The following is a 19,008-nucleotide window of genomic DNA, read 5'->3' on the forward strand; positions in this document are numbered from 1 at the left end:
AACAGCATCACAGGTATTCTACTTGCATTATGAGTTTATGACTTTGACCTGATGGATACCATACAGGTTTTTTTCTCTCTCCCAAGTTAGTGCATTTGATTGTAATCCTCCTGTGTGTCTATTAGCAACTATGACAGTACTATTTGAAAGAAGTATTTATTTATAGATTTAATGCTTTTTGTGTTGTAGCAGTTAATTTTGGCTTTCTAGGATAAATATCAAAAGCATTTTCGATACCTTATGATATCAGTGGCATTTCTTTGTTTGTTCAAAATATTTCCTGTCTCATGTGGTACATATGAGTAAGTAGATTTTCCTTTGTTTGCCTGTACTGGAGCGTAACACCAGCAGGGACCATTCACTTTTTTTTTTTGGTCTAGTTCTTCACTGTGTTGCTTTGGATTTTTGAAAAAAAATTCTGTCATTTAAGTTTTAGATCTCTATTATATCTGTTTTTAATAAATCACAACTATTAAAAATGTAGGTGTTGAAATCAAGCAAGGGATATTCTAGGCACTGATGTGTTTCTAAGAATAGAAAGTCAGTACATTTTTGTGGTTGCCCCTGACCATTAAGATTGGAGGAAGGTTCTTGGAGAGAATTTCTAGCCAAGCCATATACAGGTAGTCAGACACTACTCCTTTTCTTGCCACTGGGAGGCTCCTGTTTAGACAAAGAAAAGTAAAATTAACATTATGAAGACAGGGGTAGCCCCGATAACATGCATCTCACTAAATATTAAGTAGAAAACATCAACTGTTCATAGACAACTCTGTTCATAATTAGACTACATGACTGTTTTAATCTTATAAAGCACAAAGCTACCATTAGGCCTTAATATTCCAAACTCTTGCTTACCTGGTTAGTGCCATTAGCATGGCTAGTTATACTGGACATGGACTGCTTGTGATTATAACCTTAAACTGGTAAAGAAGCATTTTTAGGGTCATAAAACCCACACATAATATGATTTTTAAAAATGATAAAAATACAGTACATACACAGTGTTGCAGTCCATCAGCTTATTTTCTGATGTGTAATTACTGTGAGATGGGCTGTGAGATGGGAGTTTTAAAGTATGGATCAGTTTATGGTGAATATTACCTGATCATCCCCTTTTTGGAGACTGAATTAATAGAGCTAAAGAGAGTTACCTGCACATTGCAAATGCTAACTAGTTTATTGATGTTGTGTATAAAAAATGTGTCTCTAACTAAAAATTGATTCTGAAAATGGCTTTTTTTTTTTCTTGTGTTGTTGTAATTTTATTGGTGGCCTCTTTTTCTTTATGCAATTGCATTATCCTTATTCAGTTTCACATAGTTCCAAGTAGATCTTGGCTAACAGCCCCATGTACAGCAAAACAAAAGAATCCTTTCTCTAATTTTGAGTTGTTACTAGTTGGGGGAAAAGAAAGGAAAATGTGTATTTTCTACAGATGAGTAAGCAGGTGTAACACTCAACATGTAGATTTGCATGTGAAGATTACATTTTTGACACATTTTCATAAGTAGAGTTTTGATCTAAGCTATGAAGAACTGCTAGGAAAGATTCATACTCATTGGAGTGTCAGAGAACCATCAGTCCAAATACAAGTCCTTCAAAAGGTATTTAAAAGATTATTTTTGCCCTCGATGAATTAACACAAGTGTTTCTGTTGCTCTAGTCCAGAATGCCTTTACGCGTTAGATTTTTCTCTAAGTTACAACCAAAATCTTGTAACTCACAGGACAATGATGTTAGCTGCCCTCGAATGCTCTTGTAAGAGTTCATTCAGACGGACTTGGCGGTAACTCTGATTAAAAACAAAACAAGGAAAAGAAAAATCAGTTAGGTCAGTGATCCTCAGTTCTGGTGCCTCATGGACTTCTACATTACCGATTGCCCACAAGATTTTCTGGCACTGCTTTGGCAGGACTGAAAGCCAGGTCTGCTTGGTGGTCCAGAGTGATAGAGATAGAAAAACGTGAGGCTAAGCCATGCTTCTTTCTTAATATAGTTACCTGGGGGCCAGATTTGTTCACTGTGTAAGATTTCCCGTGGATGGGGATTTTTTTTTTACTGACACAGTACCAGAGCTGTCTCAGGCATAGTTTTTAAGTATTTCTTTGGCTATGGTGTATAGCTGTTTGGAAACTGTGCAGAGACTCTTGTGCTATTGTTTGATGGTGGTTAATATATTAATTCATTTGTTTTGTAAGTGTCCAGCTGCCATGCCAGCAGGCTGAATGTCAGTGTGTAAACGGGCACCTTGCCAGAAATTCACCTATTAAAGAAAAGACCAGAAGTCTGGACTAAGACTTAACTGCTTTATGTATTTGTATGGACTTTTACAGATTGCATGAATGGGTGTTATTTTGAGATTCAGCCAAGATTACTTTATGGTCAGGCTCAGGCCCTCAAAGTTTTTTATAACTTAACACAAGTCGTAGGGAACAAGAGACCGGGGAGGTTTGTGTACAGGGAGACTGCAGCATGGGATATAGATCTTAACTGGTCTCTTAACTGGTCTTATAAATTATTGTCTTTCCCTGGAGAATGTAAAAAGCTGGTTTTTCTCCATTCAGACCTTAAATTTTCCTTCTCTACAGAAATTTTGCTGTTCTTTTACACGTTATATAAGTAAGAATCCTCATAATTTAGCCAGTTGTTATCTCATGAGAGTCATCCTATAACATCACACTTTATCTGTGCTGCCAGGTTTTTCTCTCTTGAATTTTAAATGCGTTCTAATGTCCTCCATGAAATTCCCAGAACTGTCTTACTTCTGAAGATAAGGGGCATGTCTTCCCAGGTGCATAAGCTAAACTTTTTGTTGCTGTTCTTATTTTATAGAGATTTGGCATTTTCATATTACTGACTGCTTTCAACCTATGGGTTTTTTTCCTTGTTCTTCAGTTAGTGACCTAGACAAGATCAAGCTTAGTTATCTATTTTTTTCCTGTTGTATCCTCACTGGTTTTGCATAAAAGTGTGTATGTCTGGGATTATATTCCTGTTGTTTTTTTATATTGAGGTGTTCTAAGGAGTCTGACTCCCAAGTTTTGGTGATTTATGCTGAGAGTACTTAAAAAGTTTTCTGCCCACAGCTGACTACCATAACTTTATGCTGGTTATCAAATCTGTAAAAAGGGTAATACAGTGGGCAGTCAGTCTGCTTCCCAGCTGCTGTAGACAGTAGTATAGCGTGTTATCTTAAATCACCATTGATTTCAGCTTATGTTAATGTTTCAGGCTGTGACCTCTAGCGGCTCTGAGCTCAGACTCACAATCCTTGCTGCGCTGAGGAAGTTACCAGCACCATGAAGTGGAGATAACTAAACTCTCTGCGCACTCGGGTTAATCCAACAGAAACCATAAATAAAATTGCTAGATTAATTCTCTCTGAGTTACAGGAGACCTTGTCTCTTAAGGGTGGAAGAATTTGCAGTATCCTTACGACACTGGCCTGATGAAGCCTGGCGGTCCATTGCTAAAAATTTGTTTAAAAATTTAAACAAAATTAAAGAGCAGCCCAGGCTCTAATTCACCCAGTGGATCAGCCAACATCAGCCTTAGAGTGCTTCTGAACTGCGGGAGAGCTCCTGTGTTGTAGGTGGGTTTAGTCTTCACTCTGCCATTGAGGTGAGAATCCATGTTAAATCTTGCCTTTGGGAAAATTCCTAGAGCCAGTTGTAGGGTTCCGAATTTCCCAAAGTGGTGGATGTTTGGACCTGTACTCTTTTTAAGATGTTCAATCTCTAAAACTGTAGAGCTATTTAATAAACCTCTCGGCAGATCTTGTTAGCTCAGGCTCAGCACAGTACTGTGTGGCTTCTGGTTCAGAGGTGGTTTTCATCTGGCTGGCTCTGATGTGGGCAGAGTTTCTCATCAGCCTGGAAAATACTGTGTGAACGTGCCAAGGTCATACATGGTGCTGAATAATGCAATAACACACCTCTGCAGTGTTTACAATATAAATCCAATTTGTAAATATCAAATACAGGTTTGTACATGTCATGTTTCTAATTTCATATCTGATATTTCACATTTTCTTACTAATCGCTTCAGAAATCTGGAGTGTAAGAAAAGCTACAGATGTGAAAAGGTAGGCAAGGCTTTACCTTCTCCTTGAATGCTTCCAGCTCTGCATCTGTAATTTTCCACGGAGTCTCTCGCTTTAATTTCTCAGCAGTTGTTATATCTTTGCAGCTTTCATGGAGGCAATATGGTTCAATCATCTCTTCAAAGAATTTCCAGCTGAAACACGAATTATGAAGGAGGCCTTGCTGCAGGGTATGAACTCACTATCTTATTTCATAGACACTGTGTGTTGCAGGCCCCACTGACTACAATTGTAGCTGAAAAACATGCAAAACCTTTATAATTGCTCTTTGCTGCTCCAGGTTATATCTGTGCCACTTCAATATGTTGGGGTTATTTGAGGATAATTAAAAGGTTATTTGAGAATCATTAAACACTGCATTTGGCCTATTATAGTTGCAGAGAATTTTCTGCATTTTCCTGGTTGTAGCAAAAATACTGAAATGAGTTCTACAGTAACTCCAAACTGCAGTATATTGGTATATGTTAGAAATGAATATGGGTCTCCTCATAAGTACTCAGCTTTTGTTATTGTTTTAGCATTATCTGGAGCAATCACCTGGCTGATACAGTTTTACTGTTACAGTTTTAATGAAATGGAGAAACAGGTGATATAAATACCCTGTAGCAAGGGGCTGAAAGAAATGCTATAGGTTTTTTGCCATATGGGGGCTCAGATTTGTGCTCACTTCCCAACTTTTCCACAGATTTTCTTTTTAAATGTCAATTTTTTTCTTGAAGCTTTTGACTGTCATCATCTGGAGAAGCTTATCATCCATTCTGTACTTCCTGCTTGCCCATTTATCGAAAGTTTCTGTCATCCCACAGAGACCTCAGGGAGTGTCTTTTCTTATGAGCACTTTATGCTGACAGGCCTCACTGTGAAGTGAAATGGGAGGCTGGGCACAGGTTGGACTTTGCTATATGCCAGGGAGTCAAGAAATGGTTTAAAGGCTATGACATGCAGCATTTAATGTTGCTAAGTTGCCAGAGAGTTTGTCAACATCCTTAGTGTCTATTTCAGTATGTAAAATAGTGATAATCTTATTATTAGTGAAATAAATGGGATGCCATCTGGGAGAGAGATGCAGTGGTCTAGCAAGCATCTGGCACAATGTTCACTTGTTCTGTTCAGATAGTGCTGATGCAGCAAATGTGTTTGGTTTTTGTGTTAACATCACATATGTATTCTTTTTGATAGCTTTTATTTATGTAAAATCACTGCATAGTACTGGAAAAAAGGGAAGTATTCTGCACAGTTCTTTATATAATTACAAAATATTAACTGAGGTCAAGAGGACACTAATAAGTGACTTTAGGTATCTAGTAATAAAATCTTTATATTCTTTAATTGCATTTCCTAAGTTAAAATCTCCAATGCAGTGTAGAAACACTGATGAATCTAATACGGTTTTTGCGAAGTTATGTGCGTATGGAGAAATGGGATACAAAAGGATTAAGAGACTAACCTGAGGTTGCACTTGAACTCAGAGGAGAGGCTTTGGGTGGAGAAGAGGAGCCCTTTGACTATGAAATAGCTATGGAACTATCTAGGGTGGAGGAAGGGATAGGATGAAAGAGAGCATAGCAAGGTGAGAACATATTCAGAGGACCTTTTACACCAAGAGCAATATTGTGAATTGAGTTAGAATTCAGTTATTCCCTGAGCAACCTGCAATATTCCTTTGTTTACATAAAGCAGAAGAAATAGGTGATTTCTATAGAGATATATTTTAGAAAGCAAGGACTTGAAGATTTATTTTTTTAGCTAATACAATTGGAGGTGGCGCTTCCTGAGCGCTGTTTTACCAACTTCCTAACCTCTGCCTAAGAGCATTAATTCTGCAGATAAGTTAATTTTTAAAAACATCAAACCTTCATTATATTTGAGTGATAGGGGAGTATTATAATATTGTCCTCATGGAAAGGAGAAGCATGCTTATGTTTGGCCAGAAAAATGTTAAGTTTATGAATTCATGGTAAAACCCAAAAGGCTGAGTTGGCAGAGATGGTGAGTTTATAAGGGAACTGTGACTGACTGAATAATATGATGAAGTGAAGGCTATTGCAACCTAAATAGATATGAAAAGCCATCATAAAATGTCTGTTAAATTTAGTGGCTTATAAGTATGCTGTCTAATTAGTCTTTATTAAAATTAAGTTTTATCATTACAACATAAAGAAAAAGGCTGCCTATAGTTTTGACCCTTTGAATTGTGATTATTAAAAGGTTCTTTTCTTTTTCCTGCTCTAGGCACTTGGAAAATTATTGCAATAAAATGACAGTGTTATTCTTTGTGGTGCGTTTTGGGGTTTTTTTAATGCTCAACATAAAAGAAATGAGTTTCTGATAGAGGCCTGCTGCTAAATAATGGATTTTGGTAACGCTTCTTACCTCTCTTTGCTGGGCTTTATATTGATATCACAAATGATATTAATATCAGCAAATTTTATTCTGAATTTGCTTAGAAGTGAAGCCATCCTGAAAACAAAACAGAGAACATTTTATCACTATATTTTTGAGTGCCTTGCATCAAAGAGCACTCATAAATGAGTTAAGATAGCAAACGCAGTTGTCTCATTATCTTTAACTATATGACAAATTACTTTAAATGCTTTAGTGTTTCAGTTTCCAATTACAGAACTGGGTTGATGTGATTGCTGTAGTATAATTCATTTAACTGCTGATCAGTGAAAATCACAAAAAATGGAAATGAATAGCGGACAGAGGGAAGGGTGTTTACATTTTGGGAAAAGAAATGGTACTTTAAGTATTTGCAAAGGCTTCAATTATAAAGGAAAAATATTCAAAATACAGTAGGACAGAATTCTCCAATACTTAAAGGCTTCTATTATTCTGTTACTATCAGAATTCTGTGCATGCAGTACGTACAACACTGGTAGTGTATGTATTGGTGAAAATTTGGTCCAGAAGGTTGATGTGCAATACTTAAAGTATCTGTTTCATTTATCAATTTATATTGATCTACTCATATGTGGTCTTTACATATTTTCATAAAAGAAAATACTTTTCTGCTCCAATTGGCAGAAGGAGTAGTTTATAGCCTTGTATGTGTTTTGTATGTGTTTGTGCTGAGGTTAGAGAGGTTTAGTTAGGTTAGTTTTGTCTTTGGTTGAAGCATTGTTGGAGAACTTGTAACCCCCTCCCCCCTCCCTTTTTTTTTTGTCTGTAAGCTTTGGAATTTGAAACAGAGGAGCAAACCGTGATAGAAATACATATTTGCTTATGACCTAAGAATTTATCTTTTTTTAATACAGTAAGAACATACTGCTTATCTAAATCTTGATGTCCCTTGGGGCAATCCTTGTTTTGAACACCAAAAAGAGCAAAGTCTCAACTTCTGTGGAAAGGTTTTAATATTTAGGGAATTACATGTTAGCAGAAGTCCAGATAAATTTAATTTCTGAATTGGAAATACAATGGATGAAATTGTACTTGGATGTTGTTGTATTAGATCTACCTATGGAATGGTATAGCCTCCCGGCCTCCAGATTTGTCTCTTTGAAGGTTTCTGTGTGTGGTGGGTGGAATATGCTGTTGAGGAAAGCTAGTGTTTAAGTAGAAATATATACACATATTGTGTTCTTGGAGACAAACTAAGTCATTGTCAACTGTACTGACCATGCTGTTCACTCTGGCTTTTGTAGGAAAAGCAGTGTGTACAGATGCCAGAACTGCCCCTGTGAAGAGCTGCCATGTTTGATGTCAAAACTTCCTACTTCCTCTCAATGAAATTTGGTGACTTGAGTGCTTGGATCCAGGAGCCGGTTGCAGTCCTGAACAGCCCAGCTTGGGCAGATTCTGGACAGGGAGCAGAGGAAACTTCCCTGCAGGTCCTTGAGCAGCTACAAGACTTTTTTTACCCAATGATAAGAACAGGTTGTACAAACACTTGTGAATCTCTTCTACAGAAGGATGTTAACTTTGGAGTAATCCTTACAACTGACAGAACCACAGTGGAGTAAAGTTTGCTTTATGTGAGAGCAAAAGTTTAAGGGAGCATCCCTGTGGCAGCCATCTTTCCGAGGCACTGTGTTATAATCCTAGTGATGCTGGCTAAATTATAACTCCTGTCCTTGCATCCATCTTGCCTGATTTCCACTGGAGTTTTGGTTGGATATGTTGTTTTTACCTCACTACATGGTGCTGCTGCTTGTTGTTGAGCAGTTACTGACTTTCGTGCCAAATGGGCCTGCTTCTGCTGGTGGTGAAATGGCTGTGCTTCTAGTGTGTAAAGTGCATTGGAAGGAAAGGTCCTATATAGAGTGAAGATGAGAATAAGTTTATACTAGTAACTTTCATTTGCTTGAAGGTGACTGATGATTATGAAATCTAGACTTTTTTTAAGAAGTTAAGTCAAATCAACTTGGCCTTAAAGTTTATTAACTTGCTCTTTAAATTCTTTGCATTTTACCACGGTTAATCACATTTATGTGAGCTATCTGTCTATAGTATTTGCATATGAGAAGCTTCATGTGCAATTTCACTTATTGTTAACTGGACAATCTGATGTAAAACCCATAAAACTAATCATATTCTCATTACAGACTGCATACCAGTCTTAGAGAAGGGAATATGAGCTATTAATAGGAAAAACTGCTGAATGTGAGTTTCCTTTGGTAGTCACCATTTACACTGAGCCTTGAGGGCTATGCCATAAGCTCAACACTTTTGTATCAAGTACATAATTTTTTTTCATGCTGCCCACAGTACAACAAACCAGTTGTGCTGAGAAATATACAGCTTCCTGCTGTATATGCATTATATTCAGCATCAATTCAAACCCTTTAAACAGTGAGACAAATATAGTTATATTTACGCTAGTTTTTCTTCTTCAATCCTATTGACTTTTCCTCCAGTGAAGATCCTTAATTTGCAATTTCTCCACTTCTTCCTGATAGTTAGAATGTAAGGAATTAGGATTGTTAGACCTGGAAGAACATACAAAATTGCAGGAAAATCAAATTAGTGCATTGTGTGGTAAAAATTCCATCCTTCACTTTGGCAGTGTTGAACTTAAGTTAATCTTAAAACATTTAAGCCAGACAGAAAATTGACTATGTAATCTTAAAAGAAAACAGTTTTGTGCAAGTTCCCAAGTCTGTTTTTATATTTGGTAATACAGAAATCTCTCTCCCTGCGGTTCTTACTTGAATTCCTTACCTCCATCATCAAACAGCCACCAAATGTCAATTGTTCCTTTTCCTTGCTTCTTTTTAAATTGAGTGCTGGCTTCTAGCAGCTTCTGATTGAATTCACCCACATGCATTGACTGTATTGTGTTAATGGTGCTCTCTGTAATGAGAAAGAAAAAATGTGGAAGGATTTCTGACAAGTGAGGCAATGAGTAGCTTTAGGGAGCCAAGTAGAGAAAAAGCTTCAGGAAAATGAACTGTTTCTGACATAATTTCTATGCTTTAAATCTGAAAAAAATTACAGCACAGATGCTATGGACTTTTACTATACCAATACACACAGAAACCAAAGCTTGTGTAATACTTTGTCACAAGATTATAACGTCTTGAAAAGGGTTATCTGATTATTTGTTCTCTGGATATTTTTAGTTAACCTAAAATTCACTGGGGCCTTAAAAAGCAATTGGGAAATATCTGATAGATTTTATAAGTAAATGGCATCATTTTGCATCATTTATAAGCTCATCTGTTGTAAAATACAGAGCTCCCTGAAATGCACAGTAACGGTAGACAAAGAGAGCTAACAGGGTACAGTGAGAGCATAAGTGAAGTGAAGACTGGAAGGCAGAAAACATAAGCATATATGGCAACTTTCCTATGCTTGAGAGGGTCATTGTTAATTGAAAATAAACTTTGAGTCTTGCTGTTTCCTTGGCTGGCTTTAAAAGGTAGAGTCTTGCCTGTGTACTAACAATATATTCTCTCATTCCATCTTTTGAAGCCTGTGGCTTTATTACTGCTTCTCTTTTCAATGATTTCAAAGCACAATATTTTAAATGGAACAGACAGGCTCCTTTAGAGGTTTTACTCTGTTCTGCTAGGTTCTGAAAATGCTTTGTTTGGGTTTAGAGTATGGACAGGATAGTCCTAAAGCAGTTACTTGCTTTCCTCTACAGTTATAGCATCTATGCTGGAAGATACAACAACTCTGGGGAGTATGAATGTATAAGCAAAATGGAGAGTCAGGGATATTTATTAACATCATCTATCTCATATATAGAGCCAAAGTGTGTAATATGTATTTCCTTTATGCCTTTCTGAACTAAGTCGAAAAGGGTAGTTGAAACAGGGGTGCACATTCTTGTGGTATTTGTTATAAAAATATATTCTACTGAAGCCTGCAAAATGAACTGAAGTCTGCCAAGTAAAGAATAATGACATTTTATGTTTTCAGTCTGTAAATCTTGATACCTGTGAGAGTTGCATGCACAGCCAGATGTAATAGTCTCTGCAGGTGAAAATTCTGAAAATACTTGTCTGCATACAAGCATGGCTTCAGGTGGGTCATTATCATTACAGCCTAGCAATTGTGAAATGAGACCTTTAATTCTGTCTGTATTTCTGTATCATTTTACTATCTTTGAAATGTAATTTTGATTTCATCACCTATACATTTAAGTTACGTGTTAATTAGTTATTTGACAGCATGCTGTATATGTACTTTCAGTACTTTACCACCTTCATTTGTGAATTTTTGCGAAATTATGCTTAGAATATAGAGCAGTAGTGCTATTTTTACCTGTTTTTCAGCTGGGTATTGTGTGTGTGTGTATGTTGAGTAAAGTGAGATTGTTTATTCCCTGAATATTGTGCATATGTTCCCGTTTTCTTTAAAGAGGAGAAAAAGGCCTCTGATTGAAAACTGGAAACACCCTATTAAAAAAACCAACAAAGCAAAAACCAACTCGTTCTGTATTCCTCAAACTTTAATAACCATGTGCTATTTTTGACAAATAGAATTCAACATAAGCTGAGCTGAGAAGCTCATCTACCAAAGTGGGGGGTGGAATTAGTTGTGTAGCATTACATTGTTGTGGCTACCAAGATAGGTTTGCACAGGGTAGGTCCTGTTCCAGGGGCTTCTGTGTGGCTCAGAAGGTTTTTGCCTTGGAGTCAAGGTCCCGTTTGCATGTTGGTGAAAATGTGATGCATTGAAGGGTCAGGGAGAAGTTGTCATTTTGGAACTTACCCTTTTTTGTTTCATGTTTTGAGATATTGAGTGTGCTGGCTTTTTTGAAGAATCCACAGATGCCACTTTTTCCTTCTTCAAAATCATTTTCTTTAATGGCAGCTTCCAGTGCCAATCTCTCCTGCTCCAGCTTCTCTAATTCCTCTGTATATTGGGAAAGGTAAGGGAACTGGTAACACATCACTTTCCATTTTAAATTCAATCACTTACTGAAATAATGGCAATGATGTAATTGCTGTAGTGGTACTTTTACACAACGTAAAGCTGCTGGGAGGAAAAACTCCTCTAAAATGCTTTTTCCTTGCAAACCAATAGGGAGGAAGAAGCTGAATTCACCTCTGGAAGCCCTAACTTAGGGTGCCCACACCTATAGCAGTGGTGTGTACTAACGTGCTACTCAGCTGCTCTTGGATTTCCTTTTCAAGATTAAATTTAGTATTACTCTATTTTATAGTTACATGAGATACTATTTACTGAGCTATGTTTCTGGATTTGTTTGGTTGCTTTCTTTCTCCAAAAATTTGAAAACACATTAGTGAAACTCTTTTCCTAAAGTGAGAAATCTGAGATACTGAGTTCTAGCCCTTGAGTTCCTATTCTAAGAACGAGGTCACATGGCTTTGGACTTTGAGAGTCTCAGAAATATGTAAGGATCCTGAATATGCTATCAGTTTCTATGCTGAAATATTTTTACTGATTTAATTTTTTTCAGCATTTGCTGCAAAGATGTAAGATTTAGCTGACCAATTCTGTAAATTCAGTATTATAAAAGAACAATTTCATCTTAGCAATATTGGACTTCTGCTGAGTAAAAGGTACCGCATATTGTTGTGGAATATATTATGGTGAGGCACTAGTTAATGTGATGCAGGCATTTGCCTGCAGAAGCTTTTTTCCATAAAGAAAACTTCTATTTAAGTAATACATGAACTAAGAGTGAGGTAAATTCATTTAAGACATTGTGTTTAAAAAAAACCCACACAAACAACCTAAACCCTCACTAGCTAGACATTATTAGCTCTGTTGGCATTCTCAATTGCTAACAGAAAAGAATATAATTTCTTCTACTTTAGAATCCATGACAACCATGTGCTTCTGATCATTAGACATGATGATAGTCACTAACTTGATGGTTACTCAAAACTAATATTTCAGTTTCTCTATTAAACAGAATGCTGTAACAATTATATTTACTTGCTATTAGAATACAATGATCTTTTTTTTTCCACTATGGAGACTTTGTATCTGCTTCAAAACATTTCTGCATATTTAAGGGTTTTCCTTTTTATTCCCCCATGTTCCTAATTCTTTCAGATTCCTTGTGTCTTAACCCTTGGAGAACAGTTGCTAGTTTGTCAGAATGCAAAGTTGGTATTTGCTGTAATTTCACTGGTGTTCTAACGATGGTATCTTTTGAGCAGTCAGTTTCTGACTTGCATCAAGCAAAGAGACAGGCAGATCTCTTCCAAGTATCAACAGTGGGGAAGAAAAAAAGTATGATTAGTTTGGAATTTTTTCTTAAGTCCCTGTAGTTTTGCCCTGTAGCTATCCATGCGCATCAAGCTGCCAAGTCTGCTGGGTGAATATTAATCTACCCTTATTTCTTAAAGGAGTCTCTGGCGCCTTTTAATTCTGAGAGGCGATTTGCTTTTGAGGGTTGCCTCATCCGTCCTCTTTGATGGGGAGTTAATTTTGTTTTTAATTAGCTAAGGTACTTCCATCCATTCTGGGTGTTCTCCTAAGCAGTTCTGAGAACGGTCTGTGCATCTCTGGGAAACTGGGAAGAAGCTGGAGGCAGATTTACAGCAGGCGGCAGCAAAGAGTCGCCATTCTTTGTATGCCTGCCTGTGTTGCTTGTCTATAGATTTTTATCTAATTCCTTTATAACACAAAACATTTATCTGATGGGGAGAACAAGGGACGCTAGGAGTAATGTCCAGGTTTAGGCTGTATTTTTCTGTTCAAGTGGATATACTTAGGAGAAGTGGGAAAATTGTCATACTGAAAACCTAGAGAATTGTTCTGATGGGGGGTTTATATGGAGTCATTCCATCCCCGGGGTACCTGAGGAACCAGTAAGACCTCTGTGTCCTAAAAAGGAAAAGGAAAAACGAAGGCCACCACTGTATGTGGCTCTTGGAAGCCCTTTGTTTAGGTGCAGCTGCCTGCCTGCTCTGTCTCTACCTTTTCCACCAAGGTGGCATGTCTCCCTGAACCGTTGTGGTATGGTGGAAGGTTTTCTGTTTCCCCTTGAGATATGCACTGCTAATCTAAAGAAGAATGCACAAAAAGGTGAAAGAGAACTGATGTTTCCTGTGGGTTCCATATTTGTGCATGGGTAGGAACTTTCTGGGCCCCAGCGTTCCACAGAGGTGGTACTAAAGTGCAGCTTCCTGATTCCCACCAGCCCCAGAGACCTCAGGTAGGCAGAGGGAGGAATGTGTGCCGACGGAAGGAAACATGTTGCAGAGTGACTGCCTGCTGTGGCACAACATGATTTTACTGCTTTATTCTCTGCCTGTGCTTTGAGAATTGAGTTCTCTGGTGTGCAGAGCCCCTTAATATGGGAGTCCTGGCCTCCTCTGGTCACTGCCAGTGCTTCAGCAAGGGTTTCAGGCAGGATTGAAACTGCAGAAGCAAGGAGGAACTGTAGAAGTTAGGGGTGTAGGGGCTATTCTAGAAACCAGACAGTGACTGAAAGTGTCGACCAGATTCCTTCTTGTGCTGAGCAGGTATCCAGCATAGATATTCGGCTATTAAGTCACCACATACCTTGAACCTGGAGGACCTGAGATATATCAAATCCTTGGCTAATTCTGACTATAATCATGCCAAGCTCAAAATCAAAGGCGTCACTGAAAAGAAAGAAAAAGAAGAATAAATAGCCTTTTATATCATACATGTCAGTGAGGAAAGCTACTTAGACCACATCAGTAAAAGTGTTAGCTCACAGGGAGGTGTTACTACCATGTACTAGGCTGCTCTAGGTAAAATTGCAGAAGGAATTGCCCAAGATTAAGTGAAGTACTATAAACTTTCTTCCCTCGTTGAAAAAAAAAAGGCATCACTGGGCATTGGAACAGATAGGCTCTTCCTGAAATGGGTCTTTCTGACAACACTTTTTAGAAACTAGGTTGCTGTTGGGTTATTTTTTTTCTCCCTTTGAGGAAATAGCAAAGCTGGGGTGGCTTTTGATGTTCTTTAACTTGCTTCAGCTTTACAGGTGAATTTTGAGCAAGAATCTGAGAAGCTTGTTTCTAAATGACTATTTCCTAGCTAAATCCCAACCCACAGAGCTGCTGAGCCTTGGACACACATGAGATTTGAAGCAAGGCTCTTCCTCTGTCTTCTAGGCTTAAAAGAAGAATTCCATGATAAGAGAGAATATTCCCTATTTTCTCTGAGCTCCTGCCCACTAAAAATGGGAAAATACAGTTTTGCAAAAGCACTGCTGACAGCAGTATGGCTTCTTTATGTAGCATTGTCAAACCACATCAGCTCTGACAGTGCCAGATGTTTGCTAATCAGTTCTTGCTAGGTGTGCGAAGCCAAGGAGCCTTTTAGTGGGTAGAAATTTCTGTTACAGAGCGAGCATATGTGAACCCAGATTTGTAGGTATTTTCTTACATTGTATCTACATATCAAATTCTATATGGAAATGCTATGTTAATCTAGTCTAAGAGGAGTAAAAAAAAGGAGATGCTGAACTATGACTTACTGTATAATGCCCACATAGTTTTCAACTTGCATGGCAGTGGCATTTCTCCAGTCCTTCTTAAATCCAATCACCAAGGTATTTGGTTTCATTCTACCCAAGCCCGAGGCCTAACAATATTAAAACACTGCTTGAGAAGGGACACACACATACTTTTACTGTAAATGAAAAGTAATGGCAAAAGATAACTGAAGTAATGTTCTGGAGACACTTGCAACTATATTGCATTTCATGAATGTCCTTCATGCTCATACCCATGCAGAAAGCAGAAAGATTAGCTCTAAATCATTCCAACTATAAATGATTTTAGATGACAGAAATGTACTTTTGCTAAATTAGCATTCATTTGCATTTCTTCTGACATGCTCTTATTAAAATGGTTCAATAACTTGGAATCAAGAGAGAGTTCAAGCACTGTTTGTATGCTCATTCTAACATAATAGCTTAAAGCTTTTATCAGATTCGGAATATTCAATAGTGAACTGGGTCTGAAGTCTCTTAAAACACCTTGGATATGCAGAGAAGGCATATCCTGTTAAGAATAATTTTTTTTTGCCTTGAACTTAGAAACTGCTGCTGTTCTGTTAGCTGAGCATGCTTTATAGATAAAATTACAGTTTATAAATAGGAAGAACAAATGGTTTGTCAAGGTATTAAATTGCCTCCAAAGCTGGGCCTGGACGAATAAGGGTTATCAGATCTAGATTCATCTAACCTAAGTTTTATAGCAATCTAAATACTCAATGTATTGGGAACCTTCAGGAGGAGACCCACGAATACACCAACTTATCAAGTTGTTACACTTGCCAATTTTTACTACTAGCAAAAAGAAAATAGATAAAAACTGTTGGAACCTTGGTGGGCTTTTCTGAGTAGCACTGATATACCTACACTATTTAAATTTAAATGAATAATTGTTTGGCAAAGCAATGCAGATGTCCTTAGGTTGCAATAACGATGATATGGTTATCCTTCTGTTTGCTGGACGGGAATTATTTGTGGTCCAGTAGTTGACTTTCGCAATAGTGTTTAAGCAGTAATGGAAAGGAAGAGATCATCAGACTGTAACAGTTCTCAAAAACATCAGAAGAACCTCCTACTGAGACAATGTATAAACCCAAGATGAAGTGTCCTTGTGAGGCTTTGGTAGAACAAAGGGATCTTTATTAATAATATTTCACCTTGCTCAATTGTACTGTCCATTCAGCACATGTACAAAGAGCCCTGGTAGGCTACCAGTGGGTGACTGTTACCCAGAGTATTTTAGCTGATTCCCTACTGTCTTAGTTTGCACTGATGTCTTTTCAGCTGTGTATTTTGTGCAAAGGATGGGAATTTTCTCTACATTTTGCCTCAGTACCTATATATTTAAATATTCATATATGTGTGAGAGAGAAATGGGAAATACGAAAATAGTACCTCTGTGCCTTCATTAAGGCCATTTTAAATGGACTATTGGAAATGATCTGCTGTATTCTTAGAGTAATAGAAAAACACTGCAGAATCTTTTATTTAGATGGCCTTTTCTGTGTTTGCAGGCAACTTATATTACATATTTTCCATTTTCAATGAATGCAGAAATGATCTCAGATATTTAATATGCCGCATAATACCGAACAATAGAATTGATTTGAAGTGTATCAAGTGTTGGCTGCATAGACATTCATATGTTGCCCTGTAGAGCGCACTCTTTTTTTTTTTTTTAATAATAGTGTCTTGTTCATTTAGGAGAGAATCAGTCTGTCTTGTCTCATAATTCCATAGCCCAGAACTAGATCTCTTTATGAAAAAAAACATAATATAATATATATGTACCCCCAGAATGCCCTTTCTGTTTATAACGTTAACCATATATACATAGGACTTCTTAACAAGTAAACAGTAATGCTTTACATAAAGGGATGCTTTGATGTAGCACTTTTCTATGTGTTCTGTAAACAAAAAGCTTACTTGAAGCAGACTTTTGACTCCATCTCTGAAGCTGTCAGCTGCCACTGCCGCATAAAAGGCTTTTCTTTTGTTCTTTGTGAGCCAGGCCTGCTTTTTTGCCATGCCACTGTTCATCTCCTTTACACACAGCTTGCGTGGTCCCTGCATGATACAATAAAATATTATTAAGAAGGCTTTGTATTATACATCACACAGTGATTTTGAAGGAGTTACCTAGTCTGCTGTGGGAGTGAATGGAGAGAGTCAGAAAAATACGTTTCCAAAAAGGGTCCACAGAGATTCAGCCCTTTGAAAATAACTGTGCTGCTAACATAATTCACATTCTGTTCGAGAGGGCTGAGGCTGTTAATGCTACTTAAATATAGTGATTCTGACAGAAAGAAGGACTGCTATAGATTGTAACATCTTAGAAAAATATCTAAGGTATGATGAAGCATCTCGGAGTGAATAAAGTCCGTCCCTGACTTGACTACATAAAAAAGTCTCATCACATCTAAATATACATGGTTAAGCTCCTGTCTACTAATAGTAAGAGAAAAGGGTTGTTGCCATACAATTAAAGATTCAAATGCCTTTGCCACCAGGTTCTTCCAGTGGTCATCTGGTAATTTAATAAGACAAAATCCATATGCATATCCAAGTCACAAGACATGATACAGTGACTTGACAGCAGAGAATGAGCAGGGTCCCCAAAAGATTAGGCCCAGGGAAGACATCAAGTCTGCAAGCATGGCCTTTAGAAAGATTGAGATAAGTTTGTGAAGTGTGTATCTGGAATTTAATTGATTTTGAAAAATCTGTGCTCTTAAGTTTGAGTGTAAGATTTTCTAGGCTTTGTATATTCCCTTTCATCTTGTCTTTAGGAAGCTGAATCAGTAGTTCAGATCTTCTGCAGTGAGAGGGACTCTCGGGAGTCTCAAATACTGGGTTTAGTGTTATTGGGCTAGACGGGTAGTCTTAGCTTTCCAAGGCAGAATAGAAGAGCAGAATTGTAAACTGTGGGAGCATGTCCAGCAACATCAGAGACAGAAGCAGTAATTACACTTGCAAGAAGGATAGAGCTGGCTTGGAAGCACTTGGAATCCACTGAGTGTTTCCATGTGCCTAACTTTGCAAGTGGTACCAGTTTGGTTTGTTATAAACAGATAGTTTTGAACTTTAGTTTGCTGCAGAGTTTCATTTTATGCAGAAGTCATTCCTTTGCACTTTTTAAAATTTCTGATGTTTTTGAGGATGCTGGCAAGTTGCAATCTTGGTTCCAGTGGAACAGATGACTAGAGAAATCAGAAGTTTCCTATGATATAAAGCTAGGAAGACTTGGTAAACTTGTGCTCAGGTGATTGTATTTCAGATTTCATATTTAAATTGTTCACATTTAAAGTAAGTGAGTATATGGTAGCTGCTTCTGCTAAGCTGGGAAACTGTTTAAAATAGAGCTGAGGGAGATTTAGATTTTTTTTCTCCATAGCAAATACTGTAAGCTCAAAATTTATTTCCCACTCAAAAACAGTGTAAAACCCAAACTGAAAGAAATTCTCTCCAAAATTATATGTATGGGAAGGATCACTTAATTCAAAATCAATTTCTAAAAGGTAATTTTGAATGTAAACCCACGATGTCCTTCTTTCAAACCTTTTCAGCCCAACCGAAACTTTTTTTTTTGCCTTCCTGGAAGAAAATGGGATGTAGTATATGTTTATATAGATGTAGTATTACTTGCAGTGAATTGGCATAGGCTGCTAGAAGAGGAGGCAAGGCCTTCAAAATAAACTTTCCAGCTAGTTTCATGTAAAAAATCAGAAAATAGCATTGAGAAAGAAGCTGTGAAATGACCTGGCAGATTTCCCACTTCATGTTTTTCTGTGCCTTTTTCATCAGTATTACATATCTATTAAATAAAGTGAGTTTTGACCTGATCAAAAGTAGGCTGGGTTGATGCTCGCTCAGATGTTGTCCCTCTTGTATGTTCCTGAACTTCTTATGGTTATTTGGGAAATACAAAGGGAAGTATGGGAGAGTTATGTGATCTTCCTTTAATAAGATCATGCTATATTCTTGGGTGATAGTAAATTTA

At 37.4% G+C, this 19,008-nt stretch overlaps 1 protein-coding gene across 2 annotated transcripts in view; it reads right to left on the reverse strand.

Annotated features, from left to right (window-relative positions):
* Positions 1-229: 229 nt before the first annotated feature.
* SLC12A1 (solute carrier family 12 member 1) overlaps positions 230-19,008 on the reverse strand; it is a gene marked incomplete at its 5' end in the record, with an annotated part of 47,520 nt that continues 28,741 nt past the window's right edge. For both annotated transcript variants that reach the window (XM_082005435.1, XM_082005434.1), the window contains 10 exons: positions 230-663; positions 1,728-1,795; positions 4,104-4,239; positions 6,479-6,565; positions 8,925-9,036; positions 9,269-9,400; positions 11,270-11,413; positions 14,042-14,124; positions 14,988-15,094; positions 16,935-17,075. In XM_082005435.1, the coding sequence (XP_081861561.1) occupies positions 528-663; positions 1,728-1,795; positions 4,104-4,239; positions 6,479-6,565; positions 8,925-9,036; positions 9,269-9,400; positions 11,270-11,413; positions 14,042-14,124; positions 14,988-15,094; positions 16,935-17,075 (1,146 nt within the window). In that variant the 3' untranslated portion in view covers positions 230-527. The remainder of the gene's footprint in view (positions 664-1,727; positions 1,796-4,103; positions 4,240-6,478; positions 6,566-8,924; positions 9,037-9,268; positions 9,401-11,269; positions 11,414-14,041; positions 14,125-14,987; positions 15,095-16,934; positions 17,076-19,008) is intronic.

This window comes from Phaethon aethereus (genome assembly GCF_964289735.1).
Source record: "Phaethon aethereus genome assembly, chromosome: 12".
NCBI classification, from domain to species: Eukaryota; Metazoa; Chordata; class Aves; order Phaethontiformes; family Phaethontidae; genus Phaethon; species Phaethon aethereus.